The sequence below is a fragment of the Alternaria rosae genome, assembly GCF_020736505.1.
Source record: "Alternaria rosae strain MPI-PUGE-AT-0040 chromosome Unknown BKA58scaffold_10, whole genome shotgun sequence".
In the NCBI taxonomy this organism is placed as follows: domain Eukaryota; kingdom Fungi; phylum Ascomycota; class Dothideomycetes; order Pleosporales; family Pleosporaceae; genus Alternaria; species Alternaria rosae.
The window spans coordinates 405,416-432,084 of record NW_025763579.1 but is presented as its reverse complement, the minus strand read 5'-3'; the positions used below and the strand labels follow the sequence as shown (position 1 = coordinate 432,084).

Sequence of the window (26,669 nt, the reverse complement as noted above, 5' to 3'; positions counted from 1 at the left end):
CGTCAGGGTGGGTTACAGGGTAGCGTTGTGGGCGGTCTAGTAGGAAACGGAGGTTATTATCATACATAGATATTAGGTTAGCGTAATTGTTAAGGTCGCTAGGCAAGGCTTCTTCAACTATTACACGTTGAAGTTTGTGGGATAGAGAGTTCTGGAGGAACGCAATTAGGCTAATCTTATTTAACCTAGTGTTAGCAGCTAGTTGTTAGAATTTGGCGAAGTAGAAGGTAAAGCTGCGCTTTCCTTGACGGAGTCCGCTTAATCAACTAAGAGCTGTTAGCTTCTTGTTTGGGTCTCCGTAGGTAGCTTCAAGAAAGGTAACAAGCTAGTCTACATTATAGATATCCTTGTCTATAAGCGGGTCAATAAGAGCTACTGCGTTCTTCTCAAGTCTAGAGTGAGCGTATAGTAGGCGGGATCTTTTGTTCGGGTATTAGTCTGCGTTTCTCTTAAGCTTGTACCTAAGCTTATGGACAAAGGCAGGGAGGTCCTTTTGTTAGCCATTGAACAGAGGCGGGTCAGGCAGACAGTTAGTTCGGGGAAGGTCCTTTAGGTTCGCGTTGGGCGGCGTCGCAGGATTCAAGCTAATTCTAGATAGCTCTTCTAGACAAACTTAATCTCCCTCAGCGCTAGTTTGAGTAATAGCTAGGGTAGCAGCAGAAGCAGACCTAGTCTTAATAGACTTAAGCTCTTGGCGAAGCTCTAGAATCTGTTAAGAGTGTTAGTTTTCTTGTTTAGCTAGATTAGCAAGTAGTACTTTGTTGCTAGCTTTTAATGCAGCGGAATCAGCTTAGATAGCATTTAGCTAATTTAGGATTAATTGCAACGCGTCAGGTTGCCCTTAAGTAGTTATAGTAGTGTAACGCAACGTAATATTATAAAACGCTACAAGCACGTGTTTAAGAGCTTACAAGAAGCGTTAATTGTAGCTACGTATAATATCTAGTGTAATATAAGACGTTGCGTAAGGAACAGAATAGAATGCAAAGTGGTGAAAGATATAGCTAGGGCTGTGCGCGGCGCTTAGGCCTTAGCTGGCCAATTAACAGATTTCGGGTGGACTGGCGAGCCACCCGAAATCTGTGCGTTCAGGTGTTAGGGGAACCACGGTGGTTACCGTAACACCCTCCAAACTGGATCTAGCCAGCAAGCATGTCTTGATCACTGGCGCAGCATGGGAAGATGGAGTCGGTTATGCCACAGCTATGGCGTTTGCGCGCGCAGGAGCAACTGCAATCGCACTAGCTGATCTGCATGGCGTATCAGACGAGTTGTCCACAACGTTGAAGCAAGCCGCAACGCAAGCTGGACGCGCCGAGCCTATCGTGGTATGTTGCACGGTCGACATATCAAAACTAGACAGCGTCCAAGCCATGCATAAAACCGTGTCGCAGGCTTTTGATGCGCGCTTTGACGTTGTAGTAAACAACGCAGCACATATGGAACCATACGTGTCGTTCCTCGAAACAGACGCAGATGTGTACTGGCGAAGCCACGAGGTCAACGTCCAGGGTCTGTTCAACATGGCACGTGTCTTCCTCCCCTTACAACTCTCAACATACACCACACACAACGGACTATGCATGATGATCAACGTAGCCTCCTCCGGCGCCCTAACCGCCCGTCCTGGAAGCGGGAGTTACCGCAGCTCAAAACTCGCTATCTTGAGATGGACAGAAACCTTACAGCTGGAGTACGGCGATAAAGGCCTCCTGGCGTTTTGTGTCAACCCTGGTGCAATCAAGACCAAGATTACGGAGACGGCGCCTGAGGAAGTGAGAAATAGGTTTCCGGATCGACCTGAGGTTGCGGGTGATACGATTGCTTGGTTGGGTGCTGAGCGGAGGGAGTGGTTGGCGGGGAGGTATGTGAGTTGTACTTGGGATATGGAGGAGCTGGTGAGCAAGAAGGATGAGATTGTGGGAGAAGATAAGCTTAAGATGAGAATGGCCTTCTAATTACATCGATTCATTGGCCTTCCCGCTACAGAAAGCAGGCGCGGAGCTTCTGTGTCTTCCTCTCACGCTGGCAAATGGGTTGCTCCGAATTTTTTTGATGGGCTGCCAGATATATCAACGAATACTGGTCTAGATCAAGTAAATTTCGATTTATTAGATAGCTAGAAGCTAGTCCTACAACTTTACTGGGCTTTGCTTGCTCATAGGCTTTCTTGATGACGTGTGCAATCAATTTTGCCTCAAGATCAAGCATGGATGTGAAGTTATATGAGGGTCCACTTCCACGTCCCAGGTGACCCATGAGAGTATGGAATTTGGGCATTGCTATGCCGAATAGAACATTACAATCCTTGTCTTTCCAGTGATCGGCGGCGGATACGCCGTTTTGTCCCTTTAGGATGCCATCTATCTTCTTAGCAGGATCTAAGAAGTTGGTAATTACGAAGCCGGTAGCTAAGACGATAACATCGACTTCATACTCGCTACTGTCGAATACGATGCCATTCTCTGGAAACTTGTCAAGACCCCTTCCGTTGGTATTGATCAGTGTGACGTTTGGTTTATTAAAGGTCTGGAGATATTTGTCGTTGAATGCAGGACGCTTGCACCAGCTGCCGTACCAGGGCTTTAACTTCTCTGCGGTATCCTTGTCCTTAACTTCGTTCTCTATGTGTTTCTGCAAGAACTTTGTGCGAGGGTAGTCAATTTCATATGGTTTGGCACCTGGTCGGAAGTGACAGGCATGTCTCGCGATCCGAGAAATCCGCAAAGGGCCCGAGACTGAGTCCAGCCATCTTGAACCAAATCGGGTCCTTGCCTACTTGTGCTGTTGGACATGTATGCGTTCAAATTGATCCTGCGCCTACGCTGCCACCCTTCCTCGGCTGCGATTATCCCCTACTCCTTCGCTGTAGTTAATTTCTGGTTGCGTGATCTAACGTACGTGGGCGTTCTCTGGACGACATACACATGACCAGCCCATTTGGCTAACTTAGGGACAACCTGGATAGCTGTTGCGCTAGTTCCAACGATAGCAATACGCTTTCCCTTTAGGCTAGTCAGAGCTGGCTTTGCCTGAGACCCGCTAGTGTAGTTGTAGTCCTAACGAGATGTATGGAATGCGTGCTTGTGTGCGCTAAATTCTTTCCAACCAGGAAGCTTTGGGATCTTGGGAATGGCAAGAAATCCTGCGGCGACAGGCGTCTACGGTAAAGCTTGCTGACTTTAGCGTTCTGCCTACAATACGTGTTATCTTTACAATTTAATGTTTCCGGTCGTTATCCCAAATCTGGGGGTCAATCTTTGTACAAAATTGACCTGACATTCCGTGATGGGACGCAGCTTGCTTAATCTGATTTCTGATCTCAGCACTATAGAAGTACTTATACTCTAGCATATATCCTGTTTCTTCAAGAAACAGAAGATAGCAGTAACCTTCAACATCGCACATAAGCCCCGGATAACGATTCCAGTACCTTTTATGATTAGCGTTCGACTAAGATTAAACGGAATGAGAACGCATCTTACCAGGTACTACCAAAGCTCTTAGCAACGTCAACAAGGACTGTATCTTTGCTGCTGAAACCCGCTTCAATCAACCGGCCTGCGTAATGAAGACCATTTAAACCAGCGCCGGTGATACGACACTTAATACTGTCGCCATCTTTGAGCGGGGGGCTTGTGATACGAGGATCGTTGTAATCCACCCTTGGATCCTTAGCAAGAGCATGCACTTCCTGTTCTCGGAAATTGGTATACTGTGCCATGCCATCCTTCCTTGGCTGCCCACGCTGCAATTTCGCCATCGTAGAATCCGGTGAGCTCGTCGACGACGCCTACGAGAGGCCCAGGAGATGGTGGCGGTGGTGGTTTTGGAGCAGACACACACAGCGTGTTACCCAGATTTCTTGGTGAATTATCTAAATGGACGGCACTTACTAAGGGTTAAGGAGATGATGGCGGTTTGAGGACAGACATGCACAGCGTGTGGCGCTGGTTACGTAGCTTTCTTGATAACATGGTCATGGTGGTGGTTGATGAGATGGTGGTGGTGTAGTGTGAATGTTGTGGTTTGCTCAGAGAGTCACCGAGAACGTTTGCTTGAGAATATTTATGTGGTGCCATGTTCAATATCTAGGTATGGTTACGATGTGTGGTGTAGGCCGATGGTGATGAATCGCTGACATTGCATATCGACGGTATGAACTTTGCATGCACAATTTAGAGCACATGCCACTTCGAATGGTTCGGCGCAATTTCGCGCAGATGTGGATGTTCTGTGTATAAGTTTGGTCGGTGAGGCGGCTGACGGACGGCTGTTCACATGTCGAGGCACGCGTCGTTTTTAGCGCGGCGGTTGCGTCAGTGCTCTGAATGCTGATCGGAAATATACCGCCCTAGAACAACAAGGAACAACATCCATCCTTAGGCTGCCACCTCCACGCCAGCTGTCTTCTTCACATGAACACGTGAGGGAAAGAACACACGCTAGCACCATGATATGATGCGATTCTTCCACGACTGCTTCTCTTGAAAGTTGCAGCTCACGCCCGACACCAAACCACGCCAGACGTCATGGCAGGCAACGAGCCCACACTATCGTCTCGCGCGAACCAGTACGTTCGTGAGGTACTGCACAACACCGAAGCGCCGCCCACGATACCCGTTCGCTACTTTTACACGTCGCCGCTCGCTATAGACGACCCGCTGTCGCCGCTCCCGCCGCCGCCCACGGGCGCCTCGACCGCAAAGAGAGTACCACCGCGGCCTTTCTCTGAATACGACAATGAAGCTATTCAGGAGTCGTGGCTGGAGCTGCGGAAGAAGATTCTGAAGCACACCGAGGAGTTTGGAGAGAAAGATGCGACGGGACGCGGGACGCCGACCAACCCGGCGGTGGAGCGGCTGAAGAGGAAGAGAGGCGCTAGTGCTTCGAGCGAGGAAGGCTCGATCCAGGGAAGAGACATTCCGTCCGGTCGGTCATCAAGCAGAGGGCAGTACTCGAGGTCTGCTGAGCTGGTGGACAAGAAGACACCCGGCTCTGGTGGTGGCAGCTATGGCCAGTCCATGTCTGGCTCGCTGAAGGCCTACGATCCCGGCCCAATATCGCCCCTCGAGCCTGCGACTACCGGCACGCCTTTCATCCGAGCCCCATCGAGAGGGAATCTGGCCAAGTCGTGGAAGCCTGCGCCTATGGAGGGAGGTCATCGGCCGACTATACACGAAGTGGACAGCTACAAGTGGGATGATGACATGGAACCTGCTCTGTCGACGGCGAAAGATAAGGCGCCTGCGCGAAGGTCCTCCAAGCCAAAACCAGGGCCTTCCGCAAAGGTGCCCGTGGGAGTCTCGAGACTGCATCACGTAGTCATGGACACAGAGTCAATACGAATGGAGCCTATATACTGGTCACCGCTTAGCGACGTCGCTCAGATAGTGCGAGGAACATGGTTCTACAAGGACAGCATGATGCCTGTCGAGGTGGAAGTCGCCAATATGCTCGAAGCTGGATACATCGAACTGAGACCCTGGACGCAGACGTGGACGGACGAGCTCAACAGTGCTGTTGAAGTCGGTGCATTTGGCGAGATGAAGATACTGCATCACCTCTGGCCCGAGCGACCGAGGAGAGCAGAGAGCAGGCCGTCGACTTCGCAACAGATGATGCAAACAGCAGGTCTCGTACAAAGCACCCTCCCCGAAGAGGATGATGACCCCGAGAAGGAGCGCAAAGAAACCGTGGAGAATGCCTGCGACTTGATCGACATCTCCACAGGTCCAGAGGGGCCAGATCACAAAGCAGCGGGAGATCTGGAGTACGGTGCCGACGGAAGGAAGCGCTTGTACCTGAAAGCGGGTGTGATTTACTCTAATGATAAGGAAGCTTTCATCCTCAAGCCAGCACTCCAGCCATCGGACTACTACGGGCGACGACCATTGGCGAACTACATCCGCAAGGGCAGAGCGATCGGCGTGCACGTAGTACGCGGTTTTGACCAGGCCGTCTGGGACAAGCTACATCCTAACAAAAATTCGCCTAAAGCACAAGCAGCACGCGAGGGTGTCTCGTCATCACAAGGCGGCGCGCCCCAGTATCGAAGGCAGAAGTCGGACCCCGAGCTCGCGCAGTCAGAACGACCCAAGGTGTCTGATTTGGTGCTGGTCATACACGGTATTGGACAGAAGTTGTCGGAAAGGATGGAGACGTTTCATTTCACGCACGCGATGAACGCCTTTCGAAGAGAGATGAATGTCGAGCTTGGAACTCCGGATGTCAAGCGGCACCTGCGAAAAGATATGGGAGGTGTCATGTGCCTGCCAGTAAGTCATCATCGCAGTGATCCTTGATCAACATACTAAAACAAGATAGGTCAATTGGCGGCACCGCGTATCCCTCGACGTCGATAACACCGAAACCCCCGAGCTCGAGGACCCTTCTGCGAACAAATATACACTTAAAGACATAACACCCGATACGCTGCCATCCGTACGTGGTATCGTTAGCGATGTCATGCTCGATATTCCATACTACCTCTCGCCGATGCACAACCCCAAGATGATATCAGCTTGCATAACAGAGGCAAACCGTATCTATCGCCTCTGGTGCAACAACAACCCTGGTTTCGCAGAGTACGGGCGAGTGCACCTGGTCGCTCATTCGCTCGGCTCAGTAATGGCCATCGATATCTTAAGCCAACAGCCGACCTATGTCGATCCGCAATTTACCGACCCATCGTTTCCCGAGGCCGACCTGCCCCAAGACCAGTTCATATTCAACACAACTGACCTCTTCGTCTGCGGTAGCCCCGTTGGCCTCTTTCTCCTCATGAAAAACGCAAACCTACTACCCCGTCGCGACAAAGAGAAGCCGGGTGCCGACTCATACGCCGCTCCCGGTATCGCCGGTGAGCAAGGCACATATGGCTGCCTGGCCGTCGACAATATCTACAACATCATCAACCCATACGATCCCGTCGCATGCCGGATAAACCCCACGGTAGACGTAGTCTACGCCTCGATGCTAAAACAAACTACGATACCATCAGCCTCGACATCCTATTTCGCCGCGCTCAATCCCTTCCGATCGTCCACCTCCTCCGCCAACAACGCCGCAAACGACAGGCCCACCACTATCCGTCTACCTAGCAACGTCGAACTCGAAACGCACAATTTCACCCGCGAGGAAATCGCTGAGAAAAGAGCCTATCTGCTCAATGATAATGGCCAGATCGACTACTACATGAAGTACGGTGGTGGGCCACTTGAGATTCAGTACTTGACTATGCTAGGCGCGCATAGCAGTTATTGGCTCAGCAAGGATTTTGTTAGGATGATTGTCGTTGAGGTGGGGAGGGGGTTGGGAAAGGAGGGCACAGTTAGGGAGATGAGGGCTGTGAAGAAGAAGATTGCTGTTGGTGGGGCGGCGTAGTGGCGCTATTGTGGATGGAGGGGGCTAGGTGGACTGTGGGGAGGTGATTGCATTGTGGTATCGGAGTTCGTGTTTGTTGACAATTTTAGAAGTTATACCCCGTTTTATATGTAGTTTAGTAGGAGTTCGCATTAGTGCTCGTTTAACTAAGATTAAAAGCAGTTTCATTCCTAGTCAGATGTCGTGACGAGAGTCTTCGAGATTTGTTGCAGGACACTATGATACAGTACAATCAGTCGACGAAGTCAAATCGCCAACATGAAAACGCAACCTGGAGGTATACACTATTGGTCTCTCAGTTCAGAGGCTGGTGTAAGACCAGGCTTGGAGTGCAGACACTTGATAGCATCAATATATTTCTGCCTCTTAGGCTTCGATAGCTTTGACCTGGATCAATGTTAGACTTGCAAAGATATCTTTGTATTCCTAGTTACATACTACTCTTTTCGTACTGACGTCGTCTCCGGAGTACATGTACCTGGGTTGGGAGAGCCGTTCTCGGCTACATAACGCTGGAGGTTTTCTAATCCAAGTACGGCCAGCTTGTCGTGCTCGGTAACTTTAATGGCGGTGACGCTGCTGGCAAGCGCCAAGGACGATATACTGAACAATTTCATCTCCAAATGGCGAGGAAGATGTTCTGTGTCTGTAAATACCAGGACGCGAGGTAGGAGCCGAAACAGATATTGATATGAGCACGAAAATACTCAGGTCTCGACGAGACGGCACTACAACGATCCTACCTTATATATCCCCATCGCTTTTAATATCTTCGCCGCTGCACTGATCCATCTTCTTGCATTCTCCTGCATGGAACTCTGCGATATGCAGCTGTGCCACAATGTAGATTTGAGAGCGGAGTTGCGTGGGATCCATAGCGCTGCTACTTGAACGTGAATAGACGCAGCTCCGGAAGCTTGGGCGAGAGGAGATGGAATATCACTTTCCTTGCGCACTCAACAATACTCTTTTACGTGTGGATGCCGGGGGATTCTGGCGGGTATTAAGCCCACATGCCAGGGGTCCTCGCCGGCATTGCCGAGGGTACGGTGTCTGATCTTGCGTTTGAAGCGGCACGAACTGATCTCTCCAGTAATGAAGGGAAATTTTGCGTCATTTCCTTTTGATGCTGGCAAACGGTGTTGATAAGGTGATGAAGAGCGCCTCGTGGGATGGTGAGATGGCGATGGGGATACCTAGTAATGGATCCACTGACACGGGCGCGGGCCGGTCGCCAACGTGGCACAGGCATCGAGCCGCATCCGCGGAAGGCGTTTAATATCTACATCAGATCGGTTGCAGAGTAAACTCAGTCTAGCTCACATGTATACTAACTCCCAAACATCTGATAGTTTCTCCGTCTGTCCCGCGTTGATACTAATTCTGTACATACCCAGGCCCCTAGTCCGCACCGCCAACCCCCATAACGCCTCTCCCAAACCACTCACTAATAACCGCAAACCCATCCCTCCCCCTCTTAAGCGCATCCTGGAAAAGATCATGCCTCTCCGCACTCTCCACCTGCGCTCTCCTAATCGCCTTGACCGTCGCATTACTCGAACTACAAATCGGACACTCCACCTCGGCATCATGCACATCCTCATCTGTACTCAAACAACTCTGGTGATAACTATGCTTACACAAGAAGTGCACAACGGGCAACTCGAGACTCTTCATGCAAACCTGACAGCGTGAGTTTTGAAAGACCGCGGGCTTGGTGTTGAGGTTTTCCAGCTCGGTTCTCTTGGTTGAGGTATCGGCGCGGAAGGTCTCGATGTTGCGCCGATTAGAGGCGATTTCGGCGCGCTCGCGCTCGATGGTGGTGCTGAGGTAGGCTTTTATCATGCCCATCGTTGCGACACCGTTAGTGGAAAGTGTTTGGATTACTTGAAGGGGCGCCATGAGGCCGTCTTCGTCAATTTTTTTGAGGACCAAGTCTAGTTCGTCGCCGGCTTCAGCGAGGATGGAGGGCGTGGAGGTGAAGTAGGCGAGCGCCGCGGGGTAAAGTGCTGGTTCTAGGGGACCGTACTTGCGGAGTGCGCGTATGGCGCCTTGCGTGTCGTTGGCGGCCGTGTATGAGCGGAAGATGTCGAAGTGGAGGCCTTGCTGTTCGCGAACAAGGATCGCGCCATCGCGGAAGTTGGACAGATGGGAGAGTAGCAGTACGTTGGACGTGTCTATGGGTATGTCCTTGCCTTCGACAAGCTTCTTTGCTTTATTCTCCCACTCTTGTCGCTCGCCGTCCTTCTTCGACGAGGCAGTGTGGAGGTACATCTCGAACAGGGTTGTGTAAAGGTCGACCTTGTCATCTTCGCGCAGATCATCGGATGCGATGCAGGCCTCGAGGAAGACTATGAGCTCTTGAGGGTGGTCAACGAATGCGGAGAACGCAGTCCGCGGTTTCGGTACTTTGTACTCTGGAGCGGGCTCATCTGAGGTCGTCTCAACGATCTGGGCTTGGCTCATGGTACTCTTCTGTTCACCACTTGGAGGCGATGCCAATGCGTTGGTGTTCATATATGGCAGCGGAAGTAGTGCAGCAAGGTTTTGTACAGCGCTAGAAGCGACTCCGAGACCCATACTCATACCACCGCCTCCTCCTGTTGCAGGCGTATTGGGTATGACTATAGCATCCTGCTTGGGTCGGAATGTTCCGGTGTAATAGTCGATGAACAATTGCGTCGTATCCTTGGGAAGGTGCTGCAGCAGTACTGTCGCGTACTTCATGAGGTTGAAGTAAGCCACCTCGGGCTCCAATCGCCATATGTAGGCAAGAGCTTCAGCGTATCGTTTCGAATCTTCGATCAGTACATCGACGACTAACTCGTGCTCACCGTGTTTCCGAGCAAGGAAGGCCGCTTGGTCGTAGTAACCGCCCTGTCGACACATCAAAATGGCGGTATCGAGGTCGAACTTCAGATCGTCCGGTGACTTGATAAACTCTTCAAGCTTCTCCACATCCTTCAACTTGGCATAGCAGTTTAACAGGAGCGTTGTATGATCTGATGTGGCCTTGTGATGGTCGTGGAGCTCCTCAAGGTACTCAATCAAGTTATGTATCCGTTGCGTATCAAGGAACTGCATGATGTTAGCATTAATCGTATCGCGATGGAATCATTGCATACCTTTCGGATGACCTGAGATGGCTCTGTGTTATCGATAGCCTTCAGATACTGCTGCATAGCTGTATCGTAATCTTGCTTCGAATACAAGTAATCACCGAACTTCCGAAGGATGATGTTCTGTTGTGACGAGTCTAAGCCGGCCTTCTGGGCCAAATTGATGGCCAAAACATATAGATTGCGCTGGTAGAGTATGTCGAGTTTCTGAGCGAAGGGCTTCTCATGGTATCTGAAGATCTTGCCGTCGATCGTGAAGACGAATAGGTCGCCCCATTCGGATATGACGGCCTTCACTTGCGAAGTCAACTGTTCCTGATGTGCGACGAACCTCAGCTCTGTGTTGAGCAGGGTGAAGCTCGAAGTGTTGAAGACGTCGTCGGCGGCACCGACGCCGAAAGCACGGAGAGGATTCGACCGAGGCATCGCATTTGATTTGGGGGGTGCGACTATCGCGACATAGTCCTTGAATACGGATATCATCTTCTTCTCACCCTCATATGTGTACGGTGGTCCGCGGCCGTGCTGACCGTAGTAGTATATGGCATCGTTTCGTGCGACGACAACATCCCGCGACGCCTTATCCACTGCCATGCAACCCACACCGCAGCCATACTCGTCAAGCGATTTGGCCGGCTGTCCTTGCCCCCTTCCAGATATTACAAGTGTCATTATACGTCCGGTCGTTGCGATATACAAGGTCGTGATGCTCCCTTCTCTAAACTCGATGCCTGTGATGGGCTCTTCCGACTCGAATACCGTCCGTTGTCGCGCGCCGCGGTCGTGTATGAGGTCACCTCGAACGACAGTAACGGCACCGTTGGCGAATCCAACTGCAAGTTGTGATAGGTCGTCGAGGGCTGCGAAAGCTGATATGGGGAACTGCTTGCGCCCGTTGTGAACGGTGAGAGTGCTCTGACATCGCGGAATGCCCGTCTTCTTTTCCAGTTTGTCCAGAGCCCATACTTTGAGTACTGGCTCGCCAGAAAGGTCTTCGGCAATCGTAACGAGAAGCGAGGTGCCTTCGACCTGCTTCATGTGGGTAATTGCGCCTGCGTCATGGGCCTTGAATGCGCGCACGACCTTGAAGGCCTGCGACACGATGCGGACGATGCCATCTGCGCTGCCGAGGAAGATGCTCTCTGACCCAGATACTATGCAAGTGATGTTCCCGATCTAATGGCATTTATGAGACTATGCACACGCGGAGGAGGTATCGTCATACCTCGGACAGGAAGGAGCTCTCGTCGTCGGGGAGCTTGACTTGCGAGACGTCGAAGAACTTGAACTGCCACTGTTCGCGCATTAGCCTGGACATGTTGTGAGACGAGATGTGGCTGAGCCAATACGCACCGGAGTGACTGCCATACTGCTATTGCTCCATTATCATCGCCTACTGCCTGAATGGCAGGAGCTGTCGCCATTCGCGACTCCCATGGAAGCTGCGGGCAAGTGCGTCCGTGCATGGTCGGCCAATCACCAGGCGGCAGTGCGTGGCAGTGTCGGGGCTTGGCGCGTCCCTCTGTCTTGACTGCTGCCTCGCGCTCTCCCTTTTCTTCATCTCACTCTCACACTCCTCCCACATAATACACCCACACCCATCTGCTCTTCATCAACAGCAGTTACCACAACCCGCGCAACTCACTCTACATTCGCGCAAGCCCACTCTGACTCTCCTTTCACGAGTCTCACCACCTGCGACGCGCCTTGTTATCGAACAGCGCGCCCCTTTGTCCTCAAAAACCTCACCGGTTCAGTCGCGCCTCCATCAAAGAGACTCTTAGCCTTCGCTACTTATCTCCTTCTACGTCGCCCACTCGACACGAGCGCGCCTTTCCATCAACGCCCGCTTACCCAAGTATTACCATCCCTCAACCACTCATCATGTCTTCAAACAAGATGGAGCAGAGCCTCGACGACATCCTCCAGGCTTCCAAGACCTCCCGCCGTGGTCGTGGCGCTCGCCGCTCTGGCGCTGGACGACCGGTTACCGCTGCCGCTCCTGTAGGCGGTGTCGCCAAGTCGACCAAGCAAGGCAACAAGCCATCAAAGCCTGCGCCCACTGCTCCCGCCGCTTCTTTCGGTGGCGAGACAAAGATCATGGTATCCAACTTGGTATGTTCAGCCTGACAAGCAGATATAAATCACCGCTAACATGTCGCAGCCACGGGACATTGACAACGTCCAACTCCAGGTATGTAAGACCGATGCAGGTCTTTGAGCCTACTGCAGCTTCGCTTTTGCAAGCATGAACGAGTTCGATCCGACGAACCGAGCCTTCCTACTCCGCACCGGTATGGATGTTGAGCCATAGCTTGCCCAAAGTCACTTCAAGATCTGTGTTGGGCACACAAGACAGGAAGAAGACTAGCAGCATGCGAACATTCCGAGGTACCGCCGCGACGAAAGTGGGTGATCCAAGTCAATATGCTGCACTTCACTGTGTCAGCAAGGACGGCAGCGCACCGGTGATATTCCCGGTAGCCTTGCAGCAACACTAGCCCGATACAGAGCAGCGAGAAGCGAAACCAATCCGTTCGGATAGCCTTTTGGCTTACAGATGGGTGTGGGCAGACACTAAAAGATTGGTTCGCAGCGTTTCAATACGTTACTCGCAACAACTGCTCTCGCGCTGAGTATGCTTCGTCTCACGGAACTTACGGTCATTGAAATCTGACCAGGACACCCACTTTCTGAGCGGTACCTTCTGACCGAGTATATGGAATCGACGACCACCCACCGCCGACGCCGGAACCTCATTGTCGATCTTGCTTTGCGCGCGTGAATGCTACCCTGGTACGACGACTAATACGCCTCATAGGAATACTTCGTGAATGCTGTTGGTGTAGGTCGCCCGAAGAAGGTTCTTCTCCAGTACGATGCCCAGGGCCGTAGCGTTGGCAGCGCTACCGTCATCTTCAACAAGCATGACCAAGCCGCCAAGGCCACCTCCCACCTCGATGGCGTCAAGATTGACGGCCGCCCTGTTCGCGTCGAGATGCTCGTCAGCGCCGCCGCCATTCCCGCCGCCACTCGCCCATCTTCGCTCGCCGATCGCGTAACGTACGTATCAAAGGTTCCTCGCTGTGTAATCTGCAACTAACAAGCTTTCAGTCAGCCGAAGAAGGATAAGCCCAAGCCTGCTACCGCTGAGAAGGCTGCCCCCGGTGCCGCACGCGGACGTGGCCAGACCCGAGGCAAAGGAAAAGGTCGTGGTGGTCGCGAGGCCCGTCCCAAGAAGAAGACCGTCGAGGAGCTCGATGCCGAAATGGCTGACTACTTCCCTGGTGGCGAGACCAATGCCGCTGCCGGTGGCGCTGAAGTTGCACAAATCACCGCCGGCGGTGACACTGCTATGGACGACGAGATGCTCTGAGCTCCTTTCGCTTCGAGACGCTTTCCACTCACTTTACTTGTCACGGTTTAATCCAGCATCCAACGGAATCGGTTCGACCCTTTTGCTAGTCGGTCTGCTTCAATCTTTCTTTTCTTGGAGGCGTCATCTTTTCGGAAAATGCGTTGTCACGAACTTCTGCTGCTGCCAACGGAACGTCAGCACCGCACACAATTCGGCTCTTGTACACTATTCATGGACGTTTATTCACGGCTCCTAAACTGCACGCTGGGTATTTGGTAGCTTCAATCAGAATGGCTATGAATCGGAAACATGATTATGAAAACTTATCTCTCGTCGACTTATCCATTGTGAAGTATCCTTATTCGAATGTCCACATACACCGACCTGCTCCCGACTCTCTCGATATCGAGGACGGGACGTAGCCATCGTGCTGGCTGAAACCTACCAAAATGAAGAGCTGCCACATTCCGAGAGTGTGGCAACATGGCAACACTGGGGCTTGCACGAACCCAAGATGGCAATGACATGCTTCAGAGAGACGATCATATAGAAGATCAGCAAGGCTTAGAAAGCTTGCTAGACAGTTCGACTCGGTACAGCGGAATCGCTCCGTGCTTTCCTCCCCGGAGTACTCCGCAACAACAAAATGTGAACTCTACTTGTGCTGACCAGGTCGGCGCTTCCCAGCAGCCCGGATCGCACCACCATCTGTTCATGTGTAATGCTCTCCGGTTGACAGCTATTCGGTCCTTGAATGCTCCTATTCGCGCCGCAGTACCCCTTCGTGCGAAGTTCTCACGCCAATGTCATTAGCTCAAATTTTGTCGCACCTTCCCCGCGATTTACTAGGTGGTGTGGAGGCCCGCGGCTACTCTAGCTTCTGACTAGGATTTGGCTGGGTGAAAGGAGCGTTCATCCGATGCAGCTGACGGACCGGATGAGCTGAGTATCTTGCGCTCTCAATGTTTGCAATCCAGGTCGCCCACGTGCATCAAGCGATTACTCTAGCTCGGGGGTGTGGATCAGTGTTATCCTCGCCATACCGGTGCTCGCTCGAAAAAGGGCCGAGCTAGCTGGGGGTACGATGATATGGTCCATAGGGCTGCCCCTTCGGCTTTAGCGCAGTGGCTCCGATGGTGGGTATGCTTTGCTTGGATACGTGTCTAGAGCTCCGAGCTTAGTCCTGCGGTATGCGTTACAGAAAGATGCTGTATCGAGATGACCACGCGCCGCAAGTGGAGAAATGCCTTTTGCGGATGCGCATGAGTTGCCAATAGGTGTCTATTCCAAATTGGAGAGTCCAGTACCGCGTGTAGCAAGGTTAGCTGCGGCTTCGACGACTTCCAGAGCAGAACTGCGGGGGAGGGGTAGCTTACCACTGGCTACGAAAGCGGGGCAAGAGCTTCCGCCGTTGCATCAAGCGCCACCCGGCCATGCATTGTCGAGACACGCAATAGGCTGCAGCGCTTTCCTGAGACTGGCTCCTGATGGCCGAGGCTGTCTGGGCGATCGTGCTGTTGTCCTGTCTCGAGTGGAGATAACCTCTAGTGTCGTCATGCGGAGCTCCTGAAAGTACTTAAGGATTTGCTGGTGCCTCTACCCCTCCCTCACTTCACAGCTTTGTTTTGTCCATATACCCCAATTTGTTTTCACAATGACATCTGTAAAGCTATCAACCCCCCAGACGGGCGAGTACGAGCAGCCCACCGGACTGTAAGTTAGATATCCAATCTCCGATATTCTTCGGAGACTTTGTCATGCTTCGGATTGCCCGTACTGACAGCTAACAGCTTCATCAACAATGAGTTCGTAAAGGCTGTTGACGGCAAGACCTTTGAGGTCATCAACCCTTCCACTGAGGAGGTCATCTGCAATGTTGCCGAGGCCACCGAGAAGGATGTTGACATTGCTGTCGCTGCCGCACGCAAGGCCTTCAACGGCCCATGGCGGAAGGAGACACCAGAGAACCGAGGAAAGCTGCTTGTCAAGCTCGCCGACCTCTTTGAGAAGAATGCCGACCTTCTCGCCTCAGTCGAGGCTCTCGACAACGGTAAGGCTTTCAGCATGGCCAGGAACGTCGATCTCCCCGCCGCCGCTGGTTGCTTGAGGTACTACGGAGGATGGGCCGACAAGATTGAGGGCAAGGTCGTCGACACAGCACCCGACAGCTTCAACTACATCCGCAAGGAGCCTGTAAGTTTCATGTTCAACCACTCCAAGTCCTGTGACTAACATCTTCAGATTGGTGTTTGCGGACAAATCATCCCATGGAACTTCCCTCTTCTCATGTGGTCATGGAAGATTGGTCCCGCCATCGCCACTGGTAACACCGTTGTCATCAAGACAGCTGAACAGACTCCTCTCTCCGCATACGTAGCCTGCAAGCTCATCCAGGAGGCCGGTTTCCCACCAGGTGTCATCAACGTCATTACTGGTTTCGGAAAGGTCGCTGGTGCCGCCATCTCCGCCCACATGGACGTTGACAAGGTTGCCTTCACTGGTTCAACCGTCGTCGGTCGTCAAATTATGAAGGCCGCTGCTGGCTCCAACTTGAAGAAAGTCACACTTGAGCTCGGAGGCAAGAGCCCCAACATTGTTTTCGCCGACGCCGATCTCGATGAGGCTATTCACTGGGTCAACTTCGGTATCTACTTCAACCACGGACAGGCTTGCTGCGCTGGATCGCGTATCTACGTTCAAGAAGAGATCTACGACAAGTTCATCGCGCGCTTCAAGGAGAGGGCCGCCCAGAACGCTGTCGGTGACCCATTCGCCAAGGACACCTTCCAGGGACCTCAGGTTTCGAAGCTCCAATTCGACCGTATCATGGGGTAAGCAATGCCATGTCCTGCAAAACTGAAGCTCATGCTAATATGAATTCTAGCTACATCGAGGAGGGCAAGAAGTCGGGCGCAACCGTCGAGACCGGCGGCAACCGCCACGGCGACAAGGGCTACTTCATCGAGCCCACCATCTTCTCCAACGTAACCGAGGACATGAAGATCCAACAAGAAGAAATCTTCGGCCCCGTCTGCACAATCTCCAAGTTCAAGACAAAGGCCGACGTCATCAAGATCGGTAACAACACCACCTACGGTCTTGCCGCCGCAGTCCACACCTCCAACCTCACCACTGCCATCGAGGTTGCCAACGCGCTCCGCGCTGGAACTGTCTGGGTCAACTCTTACAACACTCTCCACTGGCAGCTGCCATTCGGTGGTTACAAGGAGTCTGGTATTGGCCGCGAGTTGGGTGAGGCGGCGTTGGATAACTACATCCAGACTAAGACTGTTTCCATTCGTCTTGGTGATGTGTTGTTCGGTTAAGTGGGTCGTGGAGATGGGTTCGAGTGAGTACTGTGTATAGTTCAAGTAGTCATGGAGAATCTGAATGAATGTAAAGAATCATAAGAAGTTTTTCGATGTGTGATCTGCTCGCCTTTGATACGTTTTCGACGATATCGACCTACCTATCTAGGAAACCTATCCAGATTGACTTGACTCTGGAATGAGTCACGTATCACCTGCCCTATCCAGAGTTACAAAAATTCCGAGACAAGAGAAAGCTTATCATCCCACCCCACTTTCACTCCAAAACCCTAAGATGACACATTTCCTCATACACCTCTCTCATCCCCCATATCACCACCACCACCCAAACCACATTCACGAATCCCCATCACAATGCCCCTTCCACCCATTACCCCACCTCTCCTCAACTCCGCAAACCCATGGTGCACAACCGTTGAACAGCTCCAGGAACTTTACGACAGTCCACATACAGGCGCCATCACAACGCGCACATCGCTCCTAAAAGGCTTTCCACACGACCCCACGCACCATCAATTCACCTTTTTCGATCCTTCCACGCACAGTGTCAGCACGCCGAACAAAGACCTCGCCGGCGATGGGCATACGACGGGAAGTTTGAATACGTTGGGATACTCACCAATCCCCTTATCCGAGTATCTAGAATATCTAAAGACGATTAGTGATGCCATCCCCTCCACCCCACCAAACGGAAGAAAGACCTTCAAGCCAGTAATCGTGTCTGTAACAGGATCCGCGGAAGAAATAGCGGAATGCTATAGCCTCATCTGCGTCCACCAGTCTACCGTTAACATGCCACTAGCCATGGAAATCAACCTCTCGTGCCCCAACATCCCTGGCAAAACACCGCCAGCGTACAACCCCGCTGCTCTCCGCGAATACCTGACTGCGCTCAAAGTCGCCATCGACATTGGCTTGACGAAAAGCGGAGGCGTAACGCAAATTCCCGTTGGAATCAAAATCCCCCCTTACACATACAGCGAGCAGTTCGAGGGCTTAGTAGGCGTATTGGCGGAAAGTGGGGAGAACAGCATGAAACCCGTATACCTACCCACACCAATATCCTTCATCACAGCTGTAAACACACTCGGCTCTTCTTTACTCCTCTCAGATGGAGAAAGTACAACACCCGCCCTGAACTCCGCAAACGGTACCGGAATAGGCGGTCTAGCGGGCGCGCCGTTACATCCTCTTGCGCTGGGTAATGTGGCTACGTTACGGCGGTTGCTGGATGGGTCTGGCTCTGAGGAGTTGAAAGGCATTGTGATCATAGGGGTGGGTGGTGTGGAGGATAAGGGCGGGTTTAAGAGAATGAGGAGTGTTGGGGCTGGAGCTGTGGGTGTCGGGACGGCGTTGGGGAGGAAGGGTGTGAGTGTATTTGGGGAGATTGTTGGCGGTGCTGGTGCTGGAGGGGTGGTTGGGTAGATGAGTAGCTGGTCTTTTGTATTTTTTTTTTTAGGATAGGGCCGTGTTGAGCAATCTGTACATGATGTAACACCACTTCCACCACTAACATGACGAAAAAACTATCAATGTTCAAAACGCTGCATTAATGAGGCTAGCGCTACCCTACTCTTTTCATGATAATATACAAGAAACCCAACCAGACTCCAAATCACAAACTCGCCCTGTCTCGATAAAACCCAGAATGAGAAAAGCAATGCAAAGGATTTGCCGCCCACGAAATGCTATGCGCCGATGCATGCCAGAGTAGTTACCAATTTCATTACCTTTGTCTTTCCGTGATGCGCCAAAACGCCATGCTTGCATCCCCAAAGCCAAACACATATAAGTAGAAATCGAAAACGCCGGGGAAAAGGAAAAGAGGAAAGACGTGTCCGGAGACCGACTCTTCTGCTGCTCTGTTGTCTTCGCTCGACTTCTTCTTTAGAAGCTGGCATACCCTGTATCTTCACCACCAGCATCGTCCATCCAGCCTGCACCAACCTCACCTAGGCCAGGCCCATGGTGATGGTTGCGTGCCATACCCTCGCCTTCACCTCGTTCAACCCACTCTTCGTTGATGTCGTGCCAGATACGCTGGAAGTAGAGACGCAGCGACCGCAGACCACGAAGGTAGCCTCTATCAATACCGTCTGGGTTCTGGGGCGGGCAAGGTAAGTCGTCTGGTAGCGGATCTTCTGCGGTGACACAGTTGGCGAAATCGACAATCTTGAGCTTAATCTCTGGGAGTTTCTTAGGTGTCGGTTTGGAGGCGGTTGTCGGGCCAGGTGATGTGGGTCCAGACGCTATGACGGAGACGTCTTCGCTGCTCGGGTTTGATAGACCATTGGGGAGAGAGGGTTGCGCGTCTTTTTCCTTCGACTCTCCATCTCCACGATCGTAGAGCATCAACAAGCTACTTGCGTAGAACCGATAGCCTGGAAGCTTCCGTATCATGCGCTCCAGCTGACTGATCTTCTCCAATATGACGGGAATATGTCTTGTCGCTGCTTTGTAGCTTGTCCCATCCCAGAAGAATCGCTTCAGTGCATCCTGGAACTCTCTACCAGCCTTCAAGTCGCGGCCAAAATACTTGTCTTCAAAGATGTAGCTTTGAGTTTTGGCGTTCCAGATCTGCATGCCACAAACACGTACGCCGAGCTGGGCACTGGTGGTCATCTGACACTTGCGTCTTTGAGATTTCTGTTTCTTCTCATCGGCTTCCACTCCGTACTGCCGCGTGCCCATTTTCAGGTCCAACACACAGGGCCTGGACATGCCTGCGGTAAGGTCTTCCAGAAGGATGAAGTGCTGAACGCGCTCGTCGGGTTGTTGTTGCGCTTGTTCGGGATTAGAAGGCTCCTCGCCCAGCGGGGCGCCATTGCCATTTGGTGTGGCAGGGGCTGGTAGCATGGTGCCCTCTGATGGTTTCTGGAAATGGACCCCGTTTGTTGCGCCAGATGTTTGCACAGATCGGCCTCGGTGCTGATCTTTTGCGTCTGACATGGCATTGCGATCTTCGTCCATAGCAAATACTTCCTCCTCTGCGTCACCACCGTAACCATCCTCTTCGTAGTATTCCAGGTTGTGTCTCTGGACAGTATCTATTCCCAAGGGCCTTCTAGTAAGTCCGCTGCCAGAATGACGACGGCGGGGAAGATTGTTCGATGGCGGCTTCAGGGCATCGGCATTGGTGTCTGGCTGTCCAAGAGAGCTGGAAACGGCGGCATCAGCGCTCCTTTCCGAGGCAAAGCGGTGCGCTTCAGCTTTAAGAACTTGTTTCCGTGTAGACTCTTCTGTGAGTGGTGGATGCAATCCAGCTACATCTGTGCTGTTCCTCCTGATAGTAGGCGCAGAGCCAGCAACGTGCTGCGGAACATCTCCTCCCGTCTTACGAGATGAAATTCCGTGGTGATGATGGCGCGGCCGATGGTGAATGGTTGGCGGCGCGAAAACCTGCCGGAGTACCTCCTCTTGTAGCTTTCTGTTGATCGTCGTCACACCCCAGCTGCTAGCATGCTGCAGTGGGGGCCGAGTCGGGCTCGTAGAAATGTGACCATAGTCACTTTGGTTTCGCCGATGCTGTTGTTGCAACAAGGAAGCATTGCGCATCCATGGGTCTGGAGTGGTGGAGCGTGGTGGCACGCGAAACAAATTGTCTGGGATGATGTGCCGGTTGTTCTCAAAGATTACCTGAGGGATGGGCATGATTTGCTGCGAGTGGCTGACCACTCGAGGTTGTTCCGCGTTGCCCCGATCTTCGGGAGCCTTTGAAGCCTGTCTTGAGGCGCTTTCTGACTGCGTCGCAGAAGTGGTGGGAGCAGTGTCGGATTTCGCTTTGTCTTTGGCTATCTTCTTCTTCTTGGGTGCTTTTCGATAGGTCACGTTTAAGACGCCGATGTATCTTAAAAATGTCCACGTTAGCAAATATCCTGATCAAGAACCGAGGCGAGGGCAATGATCTTCGCTGATGTCTCAGCCTCGATCAATAGCGGGGGGAAAGTTCGTACCTTGGCAAGAATTCCAACAGCTCAGGATGCTGCCGCTCCACTGTTTCGTAAAACTCATTCTCTCGATTGTTTAGCTGTTTGCATACCGCTCGCCTAGAGAAACGGTAAACAGTAGAATGACCGCCAACTTGGTGATCGTATGGCTTCAGCTCCACAGCACCCAGTGGGGCCGGCGGCTGAGCCACCTGAGGCGCAGCAGCCTTAGCCTCCTGCTTGTGCGAAGTCGCAGTGGGCGTCGTTCCTAGGTCATCAGTCGCACTGGATTCATAACCAAGATATGATTGAGTAGACTCGGCATGCGACTCAGACTCAGATTCAGCTGAAAGCGCATCGGGAGCGGTCAGCGGCTGCTCTTTATCTTTCTTCAAGGAAGTCGCCGTGGAGATATCACCATGAAGGCATTGATTGGTATCTTGGGCCTTTAGAGAAATTTCTACTTCTTGTGGAGTTTGAACATCCTTCTCTGTGGCCCACCCTTTCGGCCCCGCAACCTCGTGAGTTGAAGCCCTCTTATCGACAGCATTCACCTCTCTATCTCGGTTCTGTGGTTCTGTAGGGATTTGCTCACTTGTCTTAAGTCGGCGATGGGGAAAGTAGAGGGCCGATGAGATCTGTTCTTTTTCCGATTCTTCATCCTCCTCTGAGCCTGGCGTACGTTCTTTACTGCCTCCGTCTTTAACCTGAAAGTAGTCGGACGGCTCGTCATAGGGTGTCGCTCCATTCGTTGGTGCGTGCGCGTGAACCTTTTCGACAGCTGATGTGGGTAGACTGCGAGAGAACGAAGACCGTGGGTCCGCACCAGGAGTCAGGTTGCCGAAGCCGCGAATATCCTCGAGAAGACGCCGTGGGAATTTGTGCTTGTCCTGAGAACTTGCGTCTGGTCGCGTGCTTCCGTTGGGAGGTGTAGAGGCAACGCCTGACTCGGTGCGAGGCGCCGCTTTCGCATCGAAGTATGACTCAGTCGGACCGCCTAGAGGCGACTGTATGACGGAGGAAGCTAGTGATGCGCGACGCAGCTGGTCGATGAGACCGACTGTCTCGGTCGAACCTTCCTCTGAAAGTGCAGACAGGGTCCTCTCAGCAGAAGGACGCTCTTTTGTCTTGTTGTCCTTCTTCTTCGGTTCTTCGGTAGGATCGCCATCCTTGAATACGCGCAGGTAGTGACTTGCTTTTCGACTGCGTGCGGAAGTGGGTTGTTCGGTCTTGGCAAGTGTTGCTTCAATCTTCTTTTCCATCTCCACGTCCATGACGGGCTGGTCTAGGACCATGTTGCCCTTAAATGGCACGGGCTTCCCTTCGCGCCATTCCCTGTTCCTGCGCCTCTCTTCGCTCTCCAGCAAAGCCTCGTATTGGAGCTCAGGACGTGGTGGGGTGGAGGGGTGTTGTACGGGCGAGTCGACTGGGCTCATGTAGGGCGGAGGACTGTGATGGATGGCGTCGAAAGCCATACCGGCTGCAATGGCTGCGCGGGGGTTAAAGGGGGTAGTCAGGACGGCTTGGTGGTCGATGGAAGAAGGCGGAGGGAGGGTAGAATGCTTCCTACGTATGATGGGCGGATCCATCAATCGCCTCTGGGGAGGTGCTGGCGCTGCCATCTCAGCCAGACTGTGTTCGGGAGCATCGTTGGAAGAATCTACATTGCGTGCGCTGGCCCGCGGGGAGGAGATGGGGCTGTCGGAGACTAGGTACGTGGTTGCGAATATGCTGTCGCGCTCATCGAGCTGGGGGCGGTCAATTGACGACTTCCAGAGGTTGCTCTCGTTGACAATGGGCGCGGTGCGTGAACGGCCCGTCTGCGCGAGGCTCTTGGGCGTCACTTGGTCGTGCTCGGCGTCGGGCGTGGGCAGTCCATGGCTGGCATTCGACCTCACCGATGCGGGGGGTGAGGTATTTCCTTTGGCGTCCGGCTGGGGTGACATGGGCTCGACATTGATTCGACCGTCAGGTAGGCACCTCGTGGCGGGATGGGTGGCAGATATTGCCGGGCGGGCGCTCAGGACGTTGGCCAGGATGCGGTCGTTTGGGCGCGGCGGAGACACAGCGGAGGGCCAGCAGGGGCGGATCTTCTAGATTAGCGTGCAGAGCACGGCGCTGGCGGATGGGAGGGCTGCAGGCGTGGTTCCAGGGTGCTAGCGAGCGACGAGACCAGTGAGAAGGGCGAGAGGTCCACGTTCTAATTCTGTGTGGTTTGGCGTCCAGTCCAAAGTGGCGCAAAGATTATCCCAAGCGAGCGGCCCAATGACGTCTGCCTGACTGCTACCGCGTAACAAAGCGCGTCAGTGCAGGTGGTCCGAGTGGTGGTGGTTGTTTCGCGACGCCGAGTGCAGTGAGTGGGTGCAAGTTTGTTTTGATGCAGTACTGAGGCAGTGAACAGGTGGCTTGTTGATAGCGACAAAGGCAATCGGGCTTGGCGGCAATTGCGCGCGCGATGCTGGCAAGTCTTGTCATGGGTTCCTGTCTGGTGAAGACGAGGAAGGAGCGTCCGTGCACGAAGACGATATCGGTTCACGGACAGCACTAGCACAACGTTGACGCTACAACCCACAACACATGCTGTCACGATAGGCCGGAGACATTCCCTGCCGCTTCACTTCGCACGTTATTTGGACAGCACTGTCAATTTCCCAAGCACCGCGACACAAGCTAGACATCCTCCCGCCTCCGCGCCCTTCTCAGCGTGGCCGTGCAAAGGCCCGTATACAAACTATGCGGTACCGGCTATACCGTCCCATCGCGATTGCCTCACCCCCTTTCGCCGATATCAATCCGTGCCCTACCCAAGGTCTGCTGCTTGCATCGACTGTGCATGGGCTCCAGGTGTCGACGACCAATCACTCGAGAACGTGGCCTCTCACCGCCTGCTGCATCCTTACGTGACTATCGCTGCACCTCGCTGTGATACCGGTACAGAATGCTTCTATCTGGCAATATTCAAGTGCCACGGCGCTCAAAGCCAGTTGTAGTACGTAGCCATGCCGATGCTTCCGCGGGGCTCCTACCAGGAGTGCATTGCGTGCAGAAATGATCTTGGTTCTTTGTCATAGTATTCAAGTGTCGTCTATATTGCGAAGAAAGCGATCTGTGAAATCCAGGCTACCGGTAGGGCCGAAGTCACCAAGTGACGTGTCGATATTCAGCGCTGGGAATCCGACCTCATTCAATACTCCTTGCGACCTGTCACCAAAGGATGCGTGAGATATTTGGGAAGCTTTGTCCGTGGTGAAGCTCCAAAACGACGTGATGTTGTCCTTGTTCTTCAGCGGGACCCGCTCAGCAGTAGGAGTGGGGCTCTTAGCGACCGCGTCAGCTCTCAATACCCCATCACTAGGGCTGAAAGCGAACCTCAAGTTGCTTCTTTGCGTTTCTTCCGGCTTCTTTTTCACAGTACTAAATGCGAACGGAGATGCTGCGCCGAAGAGGTCTTGCGTGCTAATGGGTGGGGCTTGGAGAATAGTCTCAGGTGCAAGTGGCTCGTCTCGCTGGACAGTGAAGGCAGAAAGAGGTGTGACGGCTGCACTGGCTGTGGCTAGTATGGGACGGGGTGTATCAAGAAGTGAGGTTTGCGAATCCAATTGGAGAACCTCCGGGGACATCATGGGGAAGGTGCTTTGCTGAAACTCAAGCTGAGCTCGCATCATGGCGGCTTGTGTAGACCAGTCAGAGTCTCGACTAGATCGACTCGTGCGCAGTTCAGAGCTTTCATTCTGGACCACGCTGGCATCTTCTTCGACTTGTGGAGACGCTTGTACATGGACTACATTTGCTTCTGTTGGATCCACCTGTAGCCTGTCGTCGGCGTCGTTGTGTGTGACGCCCGCCTCTGCACATGACTTCTTGGCAGAAGGAACTTTCTCTGGCGATGAGTCGAAATTGACTGCTCTTGGTTTCAGCCTGTTCTTTCTGCAAACTTTGCCAGTCGAAGAAGCCGGCAAAGGCGAGGTCACGGGACCGTGCTGTGGATCTGCAGACGTGGGCGCATCCTGCGTATTCCGACGAATGGAGCGCTGTGACTGTCTTTTTGATATCGATGCAGGTACTTGGCGGCCAAGACATTCTGCAGAATGCTGTACGTCTTGTCTTGCCGGCTTTCCTGGACTGCCCATTGAAGAAGTGATGATCGGTACAGTCCGTTGCGAACGTGGTGGGCTTGCAATTGGTTCAGGCTGAGCTTGACCATGTGTATTAGCATCCTTGGCCGGCGATGAGATGATCATCGAAGCTGAGGCACTTGATCTCCACTCCTCTTGTGCTGGAGTCTCGGGAGCCGACTTCTGAGCCTGGATGGGCGCTTTCGGCAGACTGAGCCGCAGTTCTGCAAGTGTTTGGGTTTGTGTTTGCGAGGCGCTGTTCCGCGACCGGGACCGCGTTGGGGACGTATCGGTATCCCTATTCGTAGCCTTGCGCATGTCGACTCGTGCTGACTCAGGGCGGCGCAACCAGAACGGGTTGGTCATAGGGGAGCGGTTTTGTATGCGTTTGTTCGTGTTTGTGCTGAAGGGCTCCGCGGTACCGGATGTGTCATCGTCGTCGTCGGGTAAGGGCGCTGTCGCGGGCGGGACTTCGATTTCGTCGAGGCTATCGTCGCGTTCGCGGTGGTCCAAATCGTCCCTGACAGCTCTAGATGTTTCTGGTGACGCCATCCGGGACGCAACATCTTCCACCCCATCCTTCCCATTGGCTTTAGTTAGCCTTGAGGTGCTCCTCCGTTTGGTGATCTTGTTGTGGCCGGCAGCGACCTTCTTGCTTTTGGCGTTCCTTGTTCCCGCTACCGTATTGTTCTTGCTTGATAACCCCCGCTTCTCTACTATAGATTTTGTCCACGGGTTCTTCCAGCCATTGTCGAACGGTCCTCGCAGCGCGGCTGTGATTATGACGGGCGGTCGGCCGCGTAGGTATCGGGATGCAATCGCCTCGATTCTTCGTCGCTTCGCTGCCCTATGCGCAGGGTCTTCGTATTCCGCCGGCGGTTCTTCGATGATGTCTTCAGGGTCGACATGGAAGGAGTCAAAGTCCAGTCCCCGCTTCAAATGAGGATGCAAGCTCGACGGCATTGCTCTGAAGGGCACAATCCACAGGCCCTTTTTTGTTCATGCAACCAACCTCTTTGAGTATAGTTCCAACATGTGACAGTATTATATGCGCAGTGGTGACGATGTTGTAAAAATGGGTGGGGCCAGGTAAGAGCGCATGTTCGGGCGGCGTGTGTGTATCGTGGCTGCTACGCGGCGTAAATAGAACAAGGCCTGGAGGAGCTCGGGTGTCAAGCGAAGGATATCGCCAAGACAGTTGTGGAGGATCTGCTACGCCTCCGAGAAGGAATAGCCGTTTTTTTCGGAGTGGCCTAGTTCTTTGGATTATCGGGATAGTCCTCATCGGCGCATTGTCGCGAGGCGGGAGATCGATGTGGTTGCCGTGGTGATGACGAGTTAGCGCACTCATTATGGCCGTGCAGTCGGGACGAGATGTCATAGTAGATGCTAGCCCTGGAGGATATCGATAAACAAGTCAGCACGACTCGTCGACG

General features: G+C 52.9%; 10 protein-coding genes across 10 annotated transcripts; 5 read left to right on the top strand and 5 right to left on the bottom strand.

The window, feature by feature from the left end:
- Positions 1–469: 469 nt before the first annotated feature.
- Positions 470–2,292, top strand: BKA58DRAFT_448475 (uncharacterized protein; the record flags this gene model as incomplete). Its single annotated transcript, XM_046174282.1, has 2 exons — positions 470–495; positions 1,100–2,292. 2 exons carry the CDS (start codon positions 470–472, stop codon positions 1,956–1,958), a joined length of 885 nt encoding a protein of 294 aa, XP_046021205.1. The 3' UTR covers positions 1,959–2,292.
- On the bottom strand, positions 2,073–2,702 carry BKA58DRAFT_443554 (uncharacterized protein; the record flags this gene model as incomplete). The annotated part of the gene is made up of 3 exons (XM_046173989.1): positions 2,073–2,087; positions 2,137–2,643; positions 2,697–2,702. The coding sequence occupies 3 exons, from the start codon at positions 2,700–2,702 to the stop codon at positions 2,073–2,075; spliced, it is 528 nt and encodes a 175-aa protein (XP_046021204.1).
- A 237-nt stretch (positions 2,703–2,939) lies between these two features.
- Positions 2,940–3,923, bottom strand: BKA58DRAFT_39419 (uncharacterized protein). Its single transcript, XM_046171170.1, has 2 exons — positions 3,486–3,923; positions 2,940–3,433 (listed from the first exon to the last, which is right to left on the bottom strand). The coding sequence occupies exons 1-2, from the start codon at positions 3,761–3,763 to the stop codon at positions 3,220–3,222; spliced, it is 492 nt and encodes a 163-aa protein (XP_046021203.1). The 5' UTR covers positions 3,764–3,923; the 3' UTR covers positions 2,940–3,219.
- A 384-nt stretch (positions 3,924–4,307) lies between these two features.
- BKA58DRAFT_472585 (DDHD domain-containing protein) lies at positions 4,308–7,570 on the top strand. The gene is made up of 2 exons (XM_046175286.1): positions 4,308–6,278; positions 6,328–7,570. The coding sequence occupies exons 1-2, from the start codon at positions 4,533–4,535 to the stop codon at positions 7,384–7,386; spliced, it is 2,805 nt and encodes a 934-aa protein (XP_046021202.1). The 5' UTR covers positions 4,308–4,532; the 3' UTR covers positions 7,387–7,570.
- Positions 7,571–8,546: 976 nt separating this feature from the next.
- Positions 8,547–11,948, bottom strand: BKA58DRAFT_39371 (uncharacterized protein). Its single transcript, XM_046171115.1, has 4 exons — positions 11,859–11,948; positions 11,731–11,799; positions 10,512–11,681; positions 8,547–10,464 (listed from the first exon to the last, which is right to left on the bottom strand). Exons 1-4 carry the CDS (start codon positions 11,871–11,873, stop codon positions 8,788–8,790), a joined length of 2,931 nt encoding a protein of 976 aa, XP_046021201.1. The 5' UTR covers positions 11,874–11,948; the 3' UTR covers positions 8,547–8,787.
- A 293-nt stretch (positions 11,949–12,241) lies between these two features.
- BKA58DRAFT_39308 (uncharacterized protein) lies at positions 12,242–14,114 on the top strand. Its single transcript, XM_046171064.1, has 4 exons — positions 12,242–12,620; positions 12,670–12,699; positions 13,327–13,568; positions 13,620–14,114. The coding sequence occupies exons 1-4, from the start codon at positions 12,390–12,392 to the stop codon at positions 13,879–13,881; spliced, it is 765 nt and encodes a 254-aa protein (XP_046021200.1). The 5' UTR covers positions 12,242–12,389; the 3' UTR covers positions 13,882–14,114.
- Positions 14,115–15,517: 1,403 nt separating this feature from the next.
- Positions 15,518–17,189, top strand: BKA58DRAFT_322909 (aldehyde dehydrogenase; the record flags this gene model as incomplete). The annotated part of the gene is made up of 4 exons (XM_046167883.1): positions 15,518–15,576; positions 15,654–16,056; positions 16,105–16,694; positions 16,748–17,189. The coding sequence occupies 4 exons, from the start codon at positions 15,518–15,520 to the stop codon at positions 17,187–17,189; spliced, it is 1,494 nt and encodes a 497-aa protein (XP_046021199.1).
- A 304-nt stretch (positions 17,190–17,493) lies between these two features.
- BKA58DRAFT_39274 (uncharacterized protein) lies at positions 17,494–18,848 on the top strand. The gene has a single exon (XM_046171029.1). It carries the CDS (start codon positions 17,547–17,549, stop codon positions 18,615–18,617), a length of 1,071 nt encoding a protein of 356 aa, XP_046021198.1. The 5' UTR covers positions 17,494–17,546; the 3' UTR covers positions 18,618–18,848.
- BKA58DRAFT_39273 (uncharacterized protein) lies at positions 18,849–23,191 on the bottom strand. Its single transcript, XM_046171028.1, has 2 exons — positions 21,146–23,191; positions 18,849–21,039 (listed from the first exon to the last, which is right to left on the bottom strand). The coding sequence occupies exons 1-2, from the start codon at positions 23,062–23,064 to the stop codon at positions 19,080–19,082; spliced, it is 3,879 nt and encodes a 1,292-aa protein (XP_046021197.1). The 5' UTR covers positions 23,065–23,191; the 3' UTR covers positions 18,849–19,079.
- Positions 23,192–24,192: 1,001 nt separating this feature from the next.
- Positions 24,193–26,196, bottom strand: BKA58DRAFT_405232 (uncharacterized protein; the record flags this gene model as incomplete). Its single annotated transcript, XM_046171896.1, has 1 exon — positions 24,193–26,196. One exon carries the CDS (start codon positions 26,194–26,196, stop codon positions 24,193–24,195), a length of 2,004 nt encoding a protein of 667 aa, XP_046021196.1.
- Positions 26,197–26,669: the final 473 nt, after the last annotated feature.

Bases quoted from the DNA above. Each gene is read 5' to 3' on its own strand.
- BKA58DRAFT_39419 (XM_046171170.1), bottom strand. From the start codon at position 3,763: ATGGCGAAATTGCAGCGTGGGCAGCCAAGGAAGGATGGCATGGCACAG. The intron at 3,434-3,485 runs GTAAGATGCGTT...TAATCATAAAAG, and splicing joins AAGAGCTTTGGTAGTACCTG to GTACTGGAATCGTTATCCGG.
- BKA58DRAFT_472585 (XM_046175286.1), top strand. From the start codon at position 4,533: ATGGCAGGCAACGAGCCCACACTATCGTCTCGCGCGAACCAGTACGTT. The intron at 6,279-6,327 runs GTAAGTCATCAT...AAAACAAGATAG, and splicing joins GAGGTGTCATGTGCCTGCCA to GTCAATTGGCGGCACCGCGT.
- BKA58DRAFT_39371 (XM_046171115.1), bottom strand. The intron at 11,682-11,730 runs GTATGACGATAC...AAATGCCATTAG, and splicing joins AGAGCTCCTTCCTGTCCGAG to ATCGGGAACATCACTTGCAT. The intron at 10,465-10,511 runs GTATGCAATGAT...AACATCATGCAG, and splicing joins CATCTCAGGTCATCCGAAAG to TTCCTTGATACGCAACGGAT.
- BKA58DRAFT_39308 (XM_046171064.1), top strand. From the start codon at position 12,390: ATGTCTTCAAACAAGATGGAGCAGAGCCTCGACGACATCCTCCAGGCT. The intron at 12,621-12,669 runs GTATGTTCAGCC...AACATGTCGCAG, and splicing joins AGATCATGGTATCCAACTTG to CCACGGGACATTGACAACGT. The intron at 12,700-13,326 runs GTATGTAAGACC...TACGCCTCATAG, and splicing joins TTGACAACGTCCAACTCCAG to GAATACTTCGTGAATGCTGT.
- BKA58DRAFT_39274 (XM_046171029.1), top strand. From the start codon at position 17,547: ATGCCCCTTCCACCCATTACCCCACCTCTCCTCAACTCCGCAAACCCA.
- BKA58DRAFT_39273 (XM_046171028.1), bottom strand. From the start codon at position 23,064: ATGTCACCCCAGCCGGACGCCAAAGGAAATACCTCACCCCCCGCATCG. The intron at 21,040-21,145 runs GTACGAACTTTC...GACATTTTTAAG, and splicing joins CTGTTGGAATTCTTGCCAAG to ATACATCGGCGTCTTAAACG.